The sequence below is a fragment of the Myotis yumanensis genome, unplaced genomic scaffold (genome assembly GCF_028538775.1).
Source record: "Myotis yumanensis isolate MYYU_CA2020_CCGP unplaced genomic scaffold, mMyoYum1.0.hap1 SCAF_4, whole genome shotgun sequence".
Taxonomy (NCBI): domain Eukaryota; kingdom Metazoa; phylum Chordata; class Mammalia; order Chiroptera; family Vespertilionidae; genus Myotis; species Myotis yumanensis.
In genome coordinates this window covers 32,805,129-32,825,022 of record NW_027223755.1, presented here as the reverse complement: position 1 = coordinate 32,825,022, position 19,894 = coordinate 32,805,129, and the positions used below count along the sequence as shown (strand labels likewise).

General features: G+C 43.2%; 1 protein-coding gene across 1 annotated transcript; it reads left to right on the top strand.

The window, feature by feature from the left end:
* Positions 1 to 11,780: 11,780 nt before the first annotated feature.
* Positions 11,781 to 16,552, top strand: HTR1A (5-hydroxytryptamine receptor 1A). The gene has a single exon (XM_070411449.1). The coding sequence runs from the start codon at positions 12,132 to 12,134 to the stop codon at positions 13,398 to 13,400; it is 1,269 nt and encodes a 422-aa protein (XP_070267550.1). The 5' UTR covers positions 11,781 to 12,131; the 3' UTR covers positions 13,401 to 16,552.
* The last annotated feature ends 3,342 nt before the right edge of the window (positions 16,553 to 19,894 follow it).

Genomic DNA, 19,894 nt, shown 5'->3' with positions numbered 1-19,894 from the left:
CCTAGCCGGTTTGGCTCAGTGGATAGAGCGTTGGCCTGAGGACTGAAGGGTCCCAGGTTCCTTTCCAGTCAAGGGCATGTACCTTGGTTGCAGGCTCCTGGCAGGTCAGGTGCAGGCCACCAATCAACGAGAGGTAACCAATCGATGTCACATCGATGATTCTTTTTCTCTCTGTCTCTCCCTCTCCCTTCCACTCTCTCTAAAAAAACCAATGGAAAAATATCCTCAGGTGAGGATTAAAAAATAATAATAAGAGCACAGCCTCTGGAGCCAGAGTTCCTGGGTTTCAAGTCCTTGTTCCACAGCTTATTAGATTAGTGTGACCTTGGCTAGTCAATTACCCTAGTGCTTCAGTTTCCTCCTCTTTAAAATGGGGAAAATATTCCATACCTCATCAAGGTGTTGAAAGTCAAAAATAATATGTGTAAAACACTTAGAACAGTGTTTGATACATGGTACTTTCTATATGTTGCTCATTGTTATCATTATTAGAAATAAACAGGACTGCAATTCCTGATTGTTTGGGATATTTATCTGTGCAGAGGATGGAAGCTAGACCAGATGTTTCAAATCATTCAAACTGAGTCTGACCTACAGGAAGCCAGCTTTTTTGGAAATAGAGCGGAATGAAAGAAGCTCATGGGGACAGAGGTAATGGGCTGTGCCCCAGCATGGAGTCTGGCTCCTTGTTTTAGGTGAAAGTGTGTTGCTGTCTTGGGCACCAACTCCCTGACAGGAAGAAGTCTGGTCTGAGGGGCAAGGCCTACGACAAGAAGGACAATCAAAATTATGCCTTGGTCTGAAGACATTGACGAGAGAAGAGAGAGAAAGAGGAGAGAGAGAGAGAGAGAGAGAGAGAGAGAGAGAGAGATTGATTTTGTGAACACCAAATAGATCAAATAGATATTATATTACTTTGGTGTGTCTTCCTCTTTTAGCAACTGATTCACTGTGTGGCAAGACCAGAATATTATACAGCATGTACAGATATAGGACAGCCCATTACTGCCCTTACCACAATTAGAAGGTTGGAAGAGATTTGTTTGCTTATACTAGTATGCATATTTCTTTTTAGACAACTAACAAAAGATAAACAATTTGTGAATGTGTTTGGACCTTCAGGTTGACTTCCTGAACCTGAGGGGCCAAGGAAGGCTTCCAGAAAAAAAGTGACGCTCAAATTAAAAACTGTAGGCTGAGGAAGCCAGCCAGGGAGATGATCAGGTGGTGGATGGAGGAAAGTATTCTTCACCACAAATATCCTGCTTCATAACTGTCCTACCCACACACCATCATTTCTTTGATGCTGCTGTTTTTATTTCTTGTTTTTCCCAGAGACACCGCCTCCTTAGTAAGGCTCCCATGGAATGATAAAGGCTAGGCAACCTAGACCTCTAACTTCTGAAAAATGAACACCACAAATTGCCCTCAAAAGGCTAGATAGGGGCACGGCCAGTGTGGCTCAGTGGTTGAGTGTTGACCTATGAACAAGGAGGTTACAGTTCGATTCCCAGTCAGGGCACATGCCCAGGTTGCGCGCTCAAGCCTCAGTGTGGGGCATGCAGGAGGCAGCCGATCAATGATTCTCTCTTATGATTGGTGTTTCTATCTCTCCCTCTCCCTTCCTCTCTGAAATCAATAAAAATACATATTTTCTTAAAAGGCTAGATAGAGAAGCCTGCCCATACACTCCCAAGGCCACCTACAATGAGACATACTTGTGTCCTGTTTTTTCCAGAGATAGTGCCTCCTTAGTCAGTTCACTGCACTGTATTTTAAAGATATTCTCTCTCTCTCTCTCTCTCTCTCTCTCTCTCTCTCTCTCTCTCTCTCCTCTCTCTCTCTCTCTCTCTCTCTCTCTCTCTTATTTTCTCTCTCTCCGCTAGGCACTGGGCCACTTGATGACAGGACCACATCTCACTCGCCAGTGAGTGCTCAGCACCTGGTGCCATCCCTGGTACTTAGTGTATGCTTCATAAATGTTTGATGAAAGAACAGACCTCCAGGAATTAGTTATGTGATCTTTTCTGAAAGTTCATCAGGAATGGAAACTCCCTTGAGTCACTCTCCTGCTTAAGCTCCAACGGCCCTCCCATTGCCTTCAGGATAAAGATGTTTAGCTTCATCTTCTCGCTTCTTTCACACAAGCACCATGTTCAGTCACACTTTGTTCAGCACCATTTCCAGGATGTACTTGTTCTTATCAATGAACACACATTTCTTTTATTGTTCTTGTGCTCACAGAGAAGACTCATCCTTCCAGGTTCAGCTTACATTTATGAGAAGTTCTCTCAATTCTCCTTTTTGCTCCTTTCCTTTCTTCATATCTCCTCTCTTCCAATTAATGTATTCTACTCCTTTTTCTGATAAAGATTTTTATATATCATTACTATGGCAGATTTCATAATGAATGGTACCGTACCTTAACGTTTCTCTCCCTTACAAGACAAAGAACTCTTAGAAGGTGGAGAACATAATTTATTCATTTCTGTAGCTTAGCAGAGCCTGACATACTGTAGTAGATACACATTAACCTCCAACAACACTCTCTTGGCCTCCCCTCTGAGCTGAGCTTCTCTAGGGCAGCGTGGAGCAGTCATGCAAGCTCAACCCACTTCAGCTGACAGCCTTTCATCATCTTGCTCTTTGCCCTGGATTCCTCCATGACCTTGGACACTGGAAGGGGGTGAAGGGTCCAGCATCCTTAGCCTGTGAGCATGTGGAGCTTAGAGTGGAGGAGGTTAACAACCACAGGTTAACCTTCCACCAGGGTGGACTGGCACCCTCAGATAACTGCTTCGTCCGCCATGCTTTAGGAGACATGGTGAGGTCCTCCATGTGCTGTATGCTCATGGGCTTTTCTTCTTTCCCTTCCCCCTCTCTCCACCTCCTCACTTCTTTTCTTGGAATCCACTTCCAAAGACATTACTTGTACCCAATATTCTTTGTCCCAGATTCTGCATTTGAGGGAACTAAGCTAAAACACATATAACAAATGTTTTAAAATATTTTTAGAATGAAAAGAAAAAAATGGTGAATAAACAAATGAGAACAGGAAGGAAGGAGTCCATAGTTACTATGCATTTGGCCCCTATGGTTTACTGCACTTTGTGTTCTATTCTGTTACTTCCTGCTGACTCTGAATGGAAAGAATGGGTGCTGAAAAGCCACAGTCTATCCCATGGCTTTGCTGGAGAAGCTAGGCTGCTGGTTGCTCCCTCCCTCCACTGCCTCACAGAGAAGCCTCTTGGTATTTCTAAGTGAACCTCTGGAGGCTCACATTTCCTACACTTGAAGCAGTTTGTTTCTGACAGGGATGTGAGAATGGAAGCCCCAGGGTAGGACCAAATTAGCCTTATGCAGACAATAGCAGACCACAGTTAGCATATTTTTCACAGCTTGATTAGAGGAGCTTGCATCTAAGAAGGGCAGGATTATTACATCTGACGTCTAGGCGAGCAGCTGGGACCTTACTCTGCAGCCTGCTCAGCACCGAGGATCTGCTCTTGTTGCTAGCAGGTTTCTTTCCTCTAACCCAGATCTGCCTTCCCCACCTGCGTACTTTCCTAGTGCCAGAGCGCTCAGCTCCTGGCTGCCTCCAGTTGCTGTCCGAGCTTCTTTTCTCTCTGCTGTCCTTTGGCTTCAGCTGTCATGACTGTTGTGATATTTGAAATTTGCCTCCAGATTTACATTTTCTTAATTCTATTTCCTCTAAAAAGCGGTCAAAGGGCCCTTGGGCTTGTGTAAGAATCAGGAAGAGGCATTTATGCATTTCAAAAAGGGGCATCTTTTAGTAAACTCCTATTCCCCATTGGCCCATGGACTACCAGCATCAGAATCATATAGGGGGCTTTGTTCAAATATACAGGCCCCTGGGGCTACTCCATCAGAATCCCCAGTGGCTGGGCCTGGGGGTCTGCATTTAACAAAGTCTTCAAGTGATTGTTATGCACATTCAGGTTTGACAGCTACTTAGATGTGTTCTCTCGGCAATATTTTCGTACCATTTTCTCTTTTCTCAATGAAAAGTGAAAAGGACTCACTGAAGTGTCTATTTCTGTACAGACTTTGAGCCCAGCCAGAACCAAAGCAAATTTGCTATGCAGTTTTTCTCATTAAGTACAAGGTCAAGGAGGTAATTACTCATTTACTTTCCATGGTAGGCCACTATACAGAACTTCTTGTTTGTAACACATTCTGCTGTCATTGGTGGGCTTTTAGAAATTCTTATTTAATTGTTTTGGGGTGGTACCGGTCTATTTTAAAAGCTAGCTAGGTGAATTTCAAACTAAAGTAGAGAACTACTGTGTAGTTATTAAAGGCTTGGGCATGGGCATTGTTTTGTGTTCCAGGTAGGAATTTTCTTTGGTGCAGATGATGAGGATGAATATGCCAGGTTGAGGGAATTGTAAGCAACGATATGGTGGCATGGATGTATGGGGAGATCTACAATCACATTTAATCAGATTTTATTACCAGAAAACAACGTATATGGAGATATTCTCTCTCTCTCTCTCTTCGTATTTCTAAGTGAACTTCCTGAGGCTCATAATATGTGCTGTATGTTCATTTTGCGTATGCTTAAAATTGAAATTAAAGCTTCTGGTTTTTTATATCCTAGGCCTGCCCTTGGTCCTGCTTGCTTAGAGTAGCCTCTTCGCTAGCAACTACTTGAATGTCCCAACACCTGCGCGGTTAAAGTTTATCTCAAGGGACGCCTTAGATAAACACCCCAGATCCTTTCCCAGAATCTACTTGGGACACCAATTCCATAAGAATGGATGCCTCCAATTACTCCACCAGGTCACTCAATTTTGTCTCTTCCTCATGCCAATATCAGCACCTAAAACTATCTCATGTATTCATTTATTTGCATACCTGTTTATAGTTTTTCTCTGCTAATTTCTGTATAAGGTCCTTGAATGCAGGGATATGTCTATGTCTCCTTCATCATGATATACCAAAAGCCTAGAAAAAATAGAAAGTACTCAATAAATACAGTCATTGATGGAAAAGTGAGTGACTGGGCCAGGACCGTCCCCATTCCCAATGAGGCTTCCCCGAGGGCGGCTGGGGAACATGCTTCAGTGAATGAGTCAAGGCAAGGACTCTGTCTTTCCATCTTTATGGTTTTAGTCAATGTCATGCTGCCAGGCTCAGAGAAGACATATGTGCTTTTTGTACAAATGAATGAAGAGAGGAAGCAAGGAAGGAATAGATTATTGAACACAAACTTCAACTTCTTTCATCTGTTTCAAGTTCTCTGGAAATTTTCCATTGGAGCTGGCTGCAGTTTAGTCTTAAACCTGGATGATCATGTTAGGGGTCCCTTTAACAGATGCAGGGAGGGAAATATGAGGCACCCATTGTGTGATCTAGGGCAAATCTCTTAACTCTGAGGACTGTCAGTTTCCTTTCTGAAAACTAATTAAGTTTGGGTTAGAAGAATTCTGCAGTCCCTCACCATTTTGGAATATCTGCTATATCGACTGACAGAAAGTCAGAAAGGGGATGTTGAGGAAGTTATCAAGCAGATAATCCAGGTAGTAGTCAGGATCCACCAACGTGGACTAGAGGCTACATTTTAAAAACATGATGACTAAGAATGATCCAGGCAGCCCTCAGGGCATGTTTTCAGGAAGGCTGGCCTTTGACCTAGGACACCATATTGCCCTCTCTCTCTGCCTGCCTACTGCTGAGCAGCACATTCTCATTAGTTGGGACCTTGAATGACTGAGTGACAACAGTTTCTCAGGTCAGATAGCTGCATGGAGGTAGTGGTTTTGCAGAGTAGAGAATTCTATTTTCTCATTGTACTCAATGCATTTAAAAAATGTACAAGCACCATATTATTCTTTAAATTTTTGGTAATTCATGTATACTGCATAATAAAATGAAAAAAAAATAAGGAAAATTATAATGCTAGTAAATGGCAGAGTAGTCATTTGAATCCAGAACTCTTGGCCCTGAGCCACTATTCCCCATTGACACATTACTGCTTCAATAGACCCAACAGTTAAAGACTGGTATTTTGTAATCATAATTGTTGCTTTTATATAAGTAGCATGTTTTAAAACAAGATTAAAATAATGCATTGAGTATTGCTTTTAGTTATATAACAAAAGTGTTACTTGCGAAAGCTAATAAAAATGTAGGCATTTCCCTCCAACTATTATTAAATTAAATACAGTAAATTTTGCTTCAAGTAATTAATAAGACTAGGTTTAATTTCCAACTATATATAGATTAACAGAAAATATTAAGCTAACATTTCAGACATTTTTCTCATCTCCACTATGGTCTTATCCTTTCAGAAGTGAGCCATAACCATATTGTCAGAAAGCGGCAGTGTAGCGGAATTGGGGCTAGGAAAGTACACTTGTCAACACTATATAACTATAATCACTATCATCTGATAATTACCTACAACAGAAATACTCCCTGCCAGGGTTCTTATTCCGGCATCAAGAAGGGTTCAGCAATCTGGAGAAAGGCTGTATGTAACTTAATAAAGAGTCCAGAGACAAGCATAATTTTGAAAGGCTTTTGGGGGTCAGAGGAGCTTAGCTTAAGAAACTACGATCTCAGGACCCCATGCTTTTTATTAACACAAATTGTCCTGAAGTGAGGTGGAGATATAAGGGTAGGGTTTCCTATATACAGTCCATTGTCAGATTGGGGGAATTAGCCTACGGCTGTTCAGGTGTTTGGCCAGTAGGAGGCAATAACATGTAGATTAAGATGCCCTGAGCTGTCTGGCAGCAAGCAATCATCCCTTTTAAGGTTTGGGGAAATGCCCTCAGCCATTCCCAACAAGGGACAACATATGTGACTTGTTGAGTCCCCAAGTTCCATCAACCTTTTGATGAAACTCTTGCAATTATGACATGCTGGAATTGGCTTCTGGCAACTACCTTTTGGGTTTTACTGTACTTTTAAACATTTTATTGGGAATCTATGAATTTCAATTACTTATTTTATACAATTATTTATTTTATGCTTTTCTAGGAGCTCAAATGGTTGCGCTCCTAGAAAAAAGGGCCGACTACTATCCAATACTGATTATTAAACCTTTGTTGACACATTCTTTCTCCCCCTACCCCTTAGTGATTTCTGCTTTAAGTCAAGAAGTTCCAGTTTGGTCCTGGGAGGAGGTGAGTGTAACATCCACCTACTCCACCACATGAAACCTATATAATTGTATTAACCAATGTCACCCCTCAAAAAAGCAATAAAAAATATTAAAAAAAGAAGTTCCAGAATGCAGAGGTCACATCTTTTTTCACTGGTCTTGTACTCAGAATTGCCTAGAAAATTGAAAGTTTTCCAAATACTTTAAGAAGCAGGGAGAATGTCATATTCATGTGCAAATTGTTTTCATAATAAATCCTCGCCTGAAAGGGCCTTAATTGTTTTCTTTTTAGGTTCTGGCTCTTTCCTTTAAGCCCACATAATTCTTTCTCTACATTTCTCAGAAATTATCAGTAGAGAGAGAATAATTATTACCTTGTATCACTATTACTTCTATTATTGATTAACCTTATTCGGTGTTTATTATGGGCCAGCAGTGGATTAAATCATTTAATCTTCACAAGTTTATTATCACACCCACTTACTACTGAGAAAACAAAAGGGTTAAATAACCTGCCCAAGATCACACACCTAGTGAACACATTGCTACACTGCTTTCACTTTCTACCTGCTGTTTTTAGCATGTGTGTTAACTGAACAAAGCCATTGTTACGGTTCTCAGAAGCAGAGACAGGCTTCCACTGTTTGTATTTTCCCACTGAAAACCCAGTTCTGAGCCTCTGAGAAGTGCCTCACCGAGTAGAAAGAGCAGTGAAGGAATGGTATCATCAGAGCAAAGTGGATAGTGAGGATTAGACACACACACACACACATAAAAAGCATGTTTAGGTTTAAAGGAGAATTTATTCTCTGGCATTGTGCTTGCATTTCTTATAAATGACCAGTTAATTCTCACTGGTAATCAGAAGACTGCATTTCCTAAATTATTTAAGCAAACATTTCTCTTTAAAGTTTCTTTTCCTGGTGAATTCCAGTAAAATTTCGCAGTGCGGGTAAAACTACATTTGCCCTATTATTTGAGCATTTGAGGATTGAGGAGAATTAAATTCAGAATGTATTTTGAGTTTAAAAAAAATAACCTATCCTAATCAAATTACTTGAAGGAAAGTAAAAACTTTTTAAATAGGGGCTTTTAAATCACTCTTGTAATCTCCTAAGTAAAATTTCAACTCTTTACTATATAGGTTACTGACTCATTAATGGATTAGCCATAATTTGGGGATTATGGATAAACATATCAGTTACTGAGAAACCCCAACCATTCCTGAGACTTCAGTAATGATAGGACAGTCAGCAAAACTTTAGCCTAATATCTTTTTATCTCTATGTCCCTAGACAAAGAGCTACATTGAAATTCTGGGCTTACATCAAATTTCCTGTAAAAATGTCAAAAATCTTTATCTCCCATAAACTACATTAGAGAAATTTCATATGATGGATGATGTATCATACTCTAGATCCATAACTGACAAGTTCATACTTGCATCTAGTAAATTCAAACAAGAAATAAAAGCAGAATGACTGGAAGTATTGTTTGCAAATGATGTCATCATAATATCTGCTTTAAGGCTAGCTTTTCTTTAGGCTGATTTTAGAGGCCTTAAAGAACCAGAGTCTAACTCTTTATCCGGAATCTTTGGCTTGCACCATTTTTTTTATATATATGTTTCTTTATCTTTAAGGGTTAACATGGCAGACTTGGCAAAGTGTGAACATGGTGAAATGCGACATCATTCTGCTTTTAATATATATCACAGAATCATTCAACATAAGTTATACATAGTTATTTATTAGTCACTATATTTGGTATGAAAGCATAATTAGTGCTGCATATCCTTTTATACATCTGCTTTCTTCCTAGTGTTCATCAGAATGCCTAAAAAACTTGTTATACATTTTAAAGAATGAAATGTTTGAAATATTGTGTACATTATTTTGAAGGAATACATGAACATGAACATTTTTCTAACTTGAATAAGAATGCTGCATCATAAAATATTAAAGTAGAATAGCAAATGCCAGTCCTCATGAATATTAACTTCAAAATTTTAGCATTCTTGAAAAAAAAATTGTCAGTTAATAAACCATTTGGGATCCAATAGAATGCATAACTGCTGACTGACATATCTACTGACATATATTTATTTATATGTGCTAAATCTGATATAATTCCTATTCAAATATGCCCCTGTATGTATACAAATATGTATATATTTACTTTTTAAAATTTAAATTTATTTTACTCTTTGTTTATATTTATCAACTATATTTCCAGAGTTTTATCTTTGGAGAATCCAGATTTTAATTATTTTGTTATTATAATCTTTGGACATGCAACTATATTTTAACAAAGTTATTTAGTTCTGTGTTTGTCAGGAAATTTTAGAAAGGGGAATGAGAACTTTCACAAAATTTTAAAAGAATCTTCAGAGTCCATAGCCGGAATCACCATGTATCCTCATCTGTGTTTTCAATGCCATGAATCATTACAAATGTCAGGTTCCTTATTGCAGCATGCTGAAGTGATTAAGTGGAAACTGCCCAGCACTGCACTGTGAAACAATCCTTCTCCAAACACACTGCCCTGTGCTGTATGCATTGGCACAATTAGATTTTCTTTGATGCTTTGATGATTGCTCTTTTGCTTGGTCTTAAAGAATTGAAAGCTATGAAATTCAGAGCTCAAATTTGAAAATAATATTAAGACTATTGCTATCTGGAGTGAATCTGTGCATGTTACCTGGAGTCATCTGCTTTTGGGATTGCATTCTGTACTCTTCCTTTATTTCAGTCATGCTATCAGAATGTATAAGTGAATTTGTTATTTACATATCTATTTAGGGTTTAGGAATATAATTCTTTACCCATGTTCAAATGGGATTAAATATGGTTTCCTTGATAAAGGAAATAGCTTAGAACCAACCAATAGCAGCCTCTTTGTTTTCTATGTGAAGTCATCCCCATTTGGAAAATCCAATATCCGCCCCCCGCCCCCCCCCCCCCCACCCCCCGTTGGTGAATGTGTGCAAATGTGTGAGTCACAGAGTGCAGGCTTTGTTGGAACAAAACCAACACAGATGAAGGTGAGAAAGTGTTTGCTTAAGTCTACTAAAACCTCATTCCTAGAGAGAACTTGTGAATGACAGATGCTGCAGGCTTTCAAAACGAGCTAGACAATATAAGCTTGGTATATATGATTAAGAGCAAAAGAGAACACTAGTTTTTTTTAAGGGAATAGAATAAAAATACATGACTCAATGTTTCTTTTCTTTGAATAACCATTTTTTTTCCTCTTTCTTGAAGTTATGGGATTTCAATACCTGCTTAATTTTTGCAAGGGTTCCTAGATGGCGCTCTAAAGCATTTGCCAGAAGGTGGCGGCATAAGTCCTGATTGCCTAGAGCTGTCCCAGGTGCTGAATCCAGTTTCTGAGTTTAAGAGAAACTCAGGGGCCAGCGACCAGGGATTCCACTAAATTCTCCTTTAGAGATTTCTTTCTGGTAAAAAAAAGCAAAAAAAACATATAAAATGCCTGAACTCATTGCAACACATAGACAAAAGATTCCCTTCCCTAAATTTACTCACCACAAAGCTATGGGGAATGGCAATGTTCACTGAATTTAGGTCCAGAGACATGTATGCATGGGACAGGCTGGCAGATCTCGGAAGTGGAGGGGGTAGGGCGGTTGGAGGGGAGATTAACCAAAGAAAATATATGCATATATGCATAGCCCATGAGTACAGACAATAGTGTGGGGAAGGCCTGGGGTGGGGCAGGGGCTAGGTAGAGAGGGAGAAAGAGGGGGGGGGGGGCGGCAGGGACATCTATAATACTGAACAATAATTAAGAAAAAAAGGTAAATGGTGATGGGAAGGCTTGTCTAAGTGTGTTCTAAATACATACCGAATTGAGTGTTTTCCTTTGGAAATGTAGCTATTTGTCTTTTGACAGGAACTTTATACTCCTTTCTCCCCCAGTTCCCCAAGGTTAAAAAGGTCACAGGCAACATCCTCCCCAAGGGAGTCAAATGTAAAATGATGGATGGGGTGGTCTGTAAAATTCTGACACTCCATTTTCATTCCATCAATTTACCATAATTTACACACTGACCTAGGGTTGTCCACCACCGCCCCCCCCCCCCCGACTCAGACTTCTAGTGTCTCCTTATTTCCAACTGCCACTATATGATGCTGACTCTACTTAAGAATTTGACAGAAATATAAAGCAATGGATAGCTAGAATTTTCCCCTCGAGTTTGGCTGGGTGGGAGGCAAAGGTATTTGTTGCAATGTCGGTCTGACCAGGAGATCAAGTGTATGCAAGCGAGTTCTAAGTGTGGGGACAAAAGAGGCTTGAACGCTAAGTTGCTGAGCTAGAGGCAGAGGAGGGCGGGCACCCAGAGGAAAGAGACACTCGGGGTTGGGGAAGTGTTAGGAGGGGAGGGTTAGCGTGGGAGGGAGGGAGACTGGCTGTCTGAGCGACACACAGAGGGATAAAGAAAGGGTGAGAGAAACTGAAAGGGAAGGCTAGTGGAGAGAAGGCGAGTGGAAGGGGAGGCTTTAAAAAAGAGAAGAGTGGGAGGGAGAGAGGGAGGGAGGGAGAGAATCAAGGAGAGGAGGGTCACAGAATGACCGTGGAGGATGGGGTTTCAATATTCCAGACACTTCTAGGATTGGAGACTCTTTGCTGGTGGGGAGACTCCGGCTCCGGCAGCCAGCTGGGCAGCGGCAAAGTAAAATGAACAGCGAGAGACAGGCGTTCCGGCCACCGCTCTGTCGCCCTGAGACCTCGGAGCTGTTCTCTGGCCAACTCGTTTCCCACCTAGAGTTCCTGAACGCGCTGGACCCAGGGAGCCCACGGAGCCCTAGAAGCTGTTCCTCCGAGATGCCTTCGCCTGAGCAGTAAGAACTTCCTGCTTGAGCCCCTGCATCCCCTCCCCGGAAACCCCCCGGAGAAAGGGGCTGCGACCCCAGGGGGAGGGGCCAGGGATCCTCGCGCAGCTCGTTCTCCCTCCCCCTCCCCTGCCGGGCGCGCAGGCATGGATGTGCTCAGCCCAGGACAGGGCAACAACACTACGTCCCCCGAAGGTCCCTTCGGGACAAACGGCAATGCTACCGGCATCTCCGACGTGACCTTCAGCTACCAAGTGGTCACCTCTCTGCTGCTGGGCACCCTGATCTTCAGTGCGGTGCTGGGAAACGCGTGCGTAGTTGCTGCCATTGCTCTGGAGCGCTCCCTGCAGAACGTGGCCAACTATCTGATCGGCTCGCTGGCAGTCACCGACCTCATGGTGTCGGTGCTAGTGCTGCCCATGGCCGCGCTGTACCAGGTGCTCAACAAGTGGACGCTGGGACAGGTCACCTGTGACCTGTTCATCTCCCTCGATGTGTTGTGTTGCACCTCGTCCATCCTGCACCTGTGCGCCATCGCGCTGGACAGGTACTGGGCCATCACGGACCCCATCGACTACCTGAACAAGAGGACGCCCCGGCGTGCCGCGGCGCTCATCTCGCTCACTTGGCTCATTGGCTTCCTGATCTCCATCCCGCCCATGCTGGGCTGGCGCACCCCCGAAGACCGCTCGAACCCCGACGCGTGTACCATCAGCAAGGACCATGGCTACACCATCTACTCCACTTTCGGCGCTTTCTACATCCCGCTGCTTCTCATGCTAGTTCTCTATGGGCGCATTTTTCGAGCCGCGCGCTTTCGCATCCGCAAGACAGTCAAGAAGGTGGAGAAGAAGAGAGCGGACACCCGCTTTGGGGCGTCGCCAGCCCTGCAGCCGAGGAGGAGCATAAATGGAGAGCCCGAGAGCAGAGGATGGGGGCAGGGCGTGGAGAATAAGGCAGGGGGCAGTCAGTGCGCCAATGGAGCTGTGCGGCAGGGCGAGGATGGCGCAGCCCTGGAGGTGATCGAAGTGCACCTGATGGGCCACTCCAAAGAGCACCTGCCGTTGCCCTGTGAGGCGGGTTCTGTCCCCTGTGCTCCCACCTCCTTAGAGAACAAAAATGAGCGCAACGCCGAGGCAAAGCGCAAAATGGCTCTGGCCCGCGAGAGGAAGACGGTGAAGACACTGGGCATCATTATGGGCACCTTCATCCTCTGCTGGCTGCCCTTCTTCATCGTGGCCCTGGTCCTGCCCTTCTGCGAGAACAGCTGCCACATGCCCAGTCTGTTGGGCGCCATAATAAACTGGCTCGGCTACGCCAACTCGCTGCTCAACCCTGTCATTTACGCCTACTTCAACAAGGACTTCCAAAGCGCCTTTAAGAAGATCATCAAGTGCAAGTTCTGCCGCGGATGATGATGGGGGAGCAGCCGCCCAGTAGACCCGCCGCATCCACGTGGCCTTCCGCAACCCTCTGGAATCAATCCTTAAGATAACTTGCTGCTTTTTCTCTTTCTCAGTGGCTCCGCCTGCGGCTTCCAGACCTCGCCCCCGGCCTGCCCCCCCCCCCGCCCCCCACACACACACCTTCTCGCTGGGAGAACGTTATTGCAAGGAGGGGCCCCAGGCGGGGCAAGAGGAGGCGGGAAACTTCCTGGGTCTGAAGAAGCGACCCTGGCTCTAACTTTGGCCTCAGAATGTTTTGTCCCAGCAATCGCCTCCTCCCACATATGCTCCCCAAATTTTCGCGGCGAAACTTTAAGACTCAGTCGTTCAGGGCAAAAAATCCACACGTAAAGTCAACTACACCCAGCCGCCGCCGTTCCGACCGTAAGGGTTCCCACCTGCTCGCCCCGCTGCTGGAATTTGGACTTAAGTTTCAAGGACTTTGCTCCTTTCCTAACCCCATCCCAATTCCTGGCTCTTTTGTCCAGGAAACGTTCACTTTTTCCCTGTCTCATCCCTTCTTTCCTTTCCCAGCTTCCATTGAAGTCCTAGCTCGACCTTAGGCACAGTTTCCTCGGCGGGAAAGGCGGGAGGGCTTGCTTTTTCGCTGTGGCTGTGGTGTCCCTGGGAATCCCCACCTCTCCCTGTAAACTCGCACAATAACAATCCCGAGCACGGCCCACGCTTTGCTTTCTTGCATTCAAAACTAGCGGCCAGAAGCTGTCTCTTACAGCCGACTCGCAAGTACAGGGCTGGGCCGGTGGGAGAGTGCGGCACGATTTTACCCGCGCTGGCCCTGGCGTCGGCACTCACCAAAGAAACTGACAGGCAGAGGGAGGAAGAGCGGACTTCTTTCTGTCCGGGTGCAGGCGAGTTTAGAGGGATAAGCTTCGCCGCTTACCTACTGTGGGAGGCGCCCGCCCGCCACGGTGTGCGCTGGAGACGCCTAGCGCACCAGGCGCAGCGGACGATCCAGACTGGGTCCCTTCCTGCGCCAAGGCCCCTGGACGCGCGGAAGCGCCGCTAGACCACAGTTAGGTTGGCCACGGCCGCGCCCTGGGGTCCCAATAGGCTCTGGTGCCGGAAAGACCCGGAAGGCGCCAGGATGGCGTGGTCCGGCATCAAAGAGGGAGGGGCCTGAGTGTGCGGCCGGGCTCCTGCTGACATTCCCCAAGGCACCTGAAATGGGTAATTTTTATCCCAAAGATGCAGACTCTTTCCTCCTAATTCACCACCCTGGTCCGTTTTGCATAAGGGAATAGCTCTGGGTAGCGCGTCCTAATACTATGCAGGGTTTGTCCTGCAGGCCATCCAGGACACAAAGTTACCAGAACCTTGGTTTCCAAAAAGGAATTCTGGGCTTTCAGCCGATGGGGCCCAGATAGGTTTATCCCTGTCTGTGATTTCAGAGGCGGTTACCTCAAATAATGGGGCCCTAAAGCCTAGCTTGGGGTGCTCATCTCTGGGGGGTCCCTGAGAGCTTTGTACATTTGCCCCCTGGCCTGTTTTTCACCACAGGTCTCAGGGAAACTGACTTTTTTCCCTTTAAATTTGTGGAGTACTCCAAGCTTCCAGCCCCCCGCCCCCCAAAGTTATTCTTTCAGCCTTGCCACTCCTGCTAAGAGGTTAAAATCTATACTGCCTCCAGAAGGGAAGTTATTTTGGTGCTCCGTTTGAATGTAAATTTCTATCCATGTGACCTGACCGGGATCAAGAAGTCTGTTATAGTTAGATCCAGCCTCTAATATTTTAAAAGTTATTTTTATTGTTGAGAGTATTATAGATGTCTCCTATTTCCCCCCTTTGACCCCTTCCACCAGCTGGCTCTCACCCTATCCCAGGCCTTCATCACACTATTGTCTGTGTCCAAGAACTATGCATATATGCATATAAGTTATTTGGTTAACCTCTTCCTGCCCCCTCCCTCCCTTCCCTCTGAGATCTGTCAGTCTGTTCCATGCTTCCCTGTCTCTGGACCTATTTTGTTCATATTTCATTTGGTTCATTAGATTCCATATATAAGTGATATTTATCTTTCTCTGAGTGGCTTATTTCACTTAGCATAATAATCTTCAGGCCCATCCATGCTGTCTCAAAGGGTAAAGGTCCTTTTTTTTTTTTAATAGCGGCATAGTATTCCACTGTGTAAATGTACCACAGCTTTTGATGAATGTCTGTATTGTTTTCCAGCAATTGCACAAAGTTATGTATTCTTACTCCCCTCTCCCTTCAACTGTACTTTTTGAATGTTTGTGTTGCTGTTTTGAGAACCGTGTTGCAAAAGTTGGTAATGAAAAGGTCACTTGTGTTTAAGAAGATGAAAAGACAGCTCTGTCACTTGAAGCCATTTATTGTTCGTTAAAATGAAAAAAAAGCCCCCACTTGATATATTTTTCTGTAACCTAAGTTGAGAGTAGGCATCATAACCAGTTAGACAGAGAGAGTATAAAGACTCTGGGAACTCAGTGGATGGTCTGTCTATACATATGTAATGCTAATGGGGCAATGGGGGAGAAAATAAGGTAGACTTATCCTGTCCAACAATTATTCTCTCAAAAATTTTGTTCTTTTTCTAACAATAATTTAAGTAGAGCTATATGGGGAAAAAAACTTTTCTGTCTTCCTAAATCCTTAGAACAAATTCTATATTTAAAATAATTCAAGTCCAAAATTTGCTCAATTTCCTCATCCTATTAGGCTTTGGCCAGCAAGTATTACATTTGAAGTCTTGAGACTTCCAGGTATTTGTGTCTCTCACAGAACTCTATGGCAATAGTTTTTGGACATTTGTTCTTCCTGTTTTAGAGGATTTACACAAGAACAGGGAAGGAGCATCCAATTGGACTATAATTTCCAAGGCAATAGAGAAATTAGGAATATGTGCAAAAGAGTTGCATAGCAGAAAAGAGACTGATGCTTTTTTTGAAGTATTTAAATTAAGGCAAAGTATACATGCACCAAAATTGGCTTTCACTCTTCCCTGTGACAATAAAGGAATTTAACAATGGCAATGCTACAATAAACTGATACTAGTGACACATGTATCTTTATTTTAATCAGAATCACTGTCTACTTGTATTTATTTACATAATTTTAAAATTGAAGTCAAAGAATACAGTTGCCAGGAGAAGATCCTGCTATACAAATCAGGGATCTGACGGTTAGAGAAATAAATTTAGTTTTAGTACGGAAACATTCCAGATGAGTGATTTCTCTTTTTTAAAAATCCTGTCTCTGGAAAGAGAAGGTCACGTCTGATTGGTTAGCCAGGAAACCATGCATTGTCCCTGACTGATACCTACAGATAAGATTTAGGCATCTGTCTAATTAAAATGAATGAGGTAGAGGACCTGCAGAAGAGGAATGCAGCCTCTGGCAAAAGCAACAGAGGCCCATCCTGCCTCTTCAAAGTAGTGGACAGTGCTAAGGCCCCTCCTTGGTCTCCCCACAATGTCCCGCTAGAAGAAAATGGCTTCCCTCGGATTCAAATGAAGCAATGGTTTGGGGTTTGTCACTAAATTAAAAGTGGAGGGGCATTTTCCTTTCTGGGTGGATCTCAGATAGTGGGGCTCAATGTGTGAGACCTATTACTGTGTTAAAATCAAGTCTTATGCTGGCTCCTTCACCTACTGGAATCATCAGCAATGCCTCTAGTTTCCCATGCTCTCTTTGCTAATTCCTCTGCTTTCTGGTATCAGATTGATGGCTTCAAGGCAAGGTGAACTCAGGTAAATGCCAGGGGGAAAACAAAGGTTAGGGATATTGTGGCCACAAAAGAGCCTACCTGCCTAGTTCAGGTAATACTAGTACATATGTACACATATTGTTAGCCAAAAGAAGGGTATAGGCTATAAAAATGTATTTATTTGAGCAAAGGATCACAATCTGGAGACACAGATTCAGGTAGCAACCCAAACTGTGCACGGCAGAGAAAAGGAAAGGCAAGATTGATAAAGGCCAAACCCACACAATGTAATTCTTGCATGCAAATGAAGGCTTGCTGCCTAGGTTAACAGAGATTGGTTCGTTCCAATATGTTCAGAGGGAGCTGAATCCTATAAGGAAGCAAGTAAAGTCCAGATATGCCCATGTAGAGGTTGTTGTTCCAGGATGTGTATGGCTCCAGGATGTTTTGAGCTGAGTTTAACAACAGGTTTAGCAATAGGGCTTTTGGAAATGAGACACAAGATGTACCTTGGGTGCTTTGGCCTAACTTACTTGATAGCCTCCTGACTCTATTTTAAGTAACTCTTTATTTCACTTATTTCACAATGCTTATTTCACTTTATTTTCTTCACTATTAGTATCTTCCCAATAATAAAAATAAAGGCAGAGGAGTTGAGAGAATTTGAAAAGTGTTGCATAAATGCACCTCTGATCTTCAGTAAAATGATGCATTGGCACATTTATCTTAGATTCTGGGCAGCTCCCTTCTTGGCTTGCATCTCTTTCTCCAAGGGGACAATGGTGTTTGACTTTCAATAGTATTGAATCTCTATCAATACTCCAATAAAGGGAGGGACTTCTTACCATTCACTTCCACTGTGACTAACAAGCCCAGATAATCAATTAGCAGCTATCACATGTTAGGTTGTTGAAAAAAGGTTGAAATATGGGACTACAGATAATATAAGATGTTCTTGTCACCTGGAAGCAGGAGTTTTCAACCTACTTGGCTATTCAAGAATAAGCTCCTAAAGCTAAGTAAGCATGAATGGCAGAATATATAACTATGATCTAAATAGGACAAATCATAGGAGTTTGGCACTACAAAAATTCACAGGACAAAAATCACTCTGGGCTGTGGTGGATTCAAAAGATTGGGTAGGGAAAGCTGTGTGGATCATCCAGAAATGAGCTCTGGGCACATGATGGGGTATGAAAAAGCAGACATGCTTCATGAGGTGCCCACGGCAGCCTGATCCCTTCCTCCTGTCAGATGGGCCTGGGATGAAATTTTTGTCTGGAGTGCTGGACCACTGGTAGCCTGGGTTGATTATGGATGTGGTGATCCTAGAGAGAGGTGCAGGTTCAAAACTTCCATGTATTGTGTCAATTCAGAGCTTCTGAGAAGAGAGAGAAGACGCATCTAAAGTCAAAAGATTGTCCTGGCCAGTGTGGTTCAGTTGGTTGGACCGTCGTCCTGTGCACTGAAAGTTTGCTAGTTCGATTCCCTGTCTGGGCACATCCTGGGATTGCTGGCTTGATCCCAGGTAGGGGGTGTGCAGGAGGCAGCTGATCAATGTTTCTCTCTCTCTCTCCCCCTCTCTCTCTTTAAAAATCAATAATATAAAAATAAAGTAAAGGGATTGAGGGTTGGTGGTCACTAGATAAAAGGAGGAAGGTTCTGAGCAGACTAAGGGGCAGAGCATATGAATAAGGAAAATATGTTTAATTATTAAAGGATGACAACAGATGACCAGAAGTAAGTACAAGACAGAATAATTCATGCTTATATAATGTTTGTGTTTTGCCAAGTGTTTTCATAGACTATACAATTTAAATTTGAGGTAGCAGATTCTTTTGGAAATACCAATTAAACTATTTTAGCCAAAGCAGAAGATTCATATAGTAGTGGATCAGAGTAGAAGAAAAGTGCTAGTGATCATATATGGAAGAATTATAATTTCCAGTGAAATAGCTAGACCTATAGTTGTAGTCAGTGGGAATCATTAATGATGAAAGCAGAAGAGTCCAGTTTGAAGGTGATTTCAATGATGCAGGTGTGAAACAATAAAGGACTGAAGGTGGGATGCTTGCTGGCAGAAGGAATGAAAACAAGTACGATTCTGGAAAATACATCAAAGGAAGAATTGGCAGGACTTCGTGCCTGGATATGAGCAGAGATAATTCAAGATGCTGATGAGGTTTTGAGCCAAGGAGATCTGGATAAATAATGAAAATGGGCAAGCCAAGGGTTGCTTTTCCCATGGGTCTTTGCTTTTTCAGTGTTATCTGTAACTATAGAAAGGCTTTGTCCTCTGCTAGAAGTTCCAGACCAGATAGAAGGGGCCTGCTGGAAAAGGTATTGATACATGTCACAGCCTTTGAACAATCTATCATTTGGGTATACGAGGAATGCTACCTCATAGAGCAATGGTTGAATCAATTTTCTGATGGCTGAAGCCTTTTTTTTAGTAGGACCTGTTGTTTTTTCGATAGGGCACAGTTCTAAGGACTACAACAGCTTTTCAAGAATTGTAACCAAAAGCACTGTGTTAGGCAGTATTTTAAGAATGACACAGGAAGCCCAGAAGATTGGGTCTGACCAGGTGACCAAGTGGAGAACGAAGTAATTCAGTTTGCTCTTCAAGTCCACTTATCTAGAATCATAGCAGACCTGTTTGATTCTTAAAGTATATATTCCTAGAAAATCTCGATCCATGAGGCTAGAGTATTCAGTTATTTTTTTCTATTTTCTAACCCACTTTGCTTATGTGGCAAAGGGAGGGATGGGGAAATGA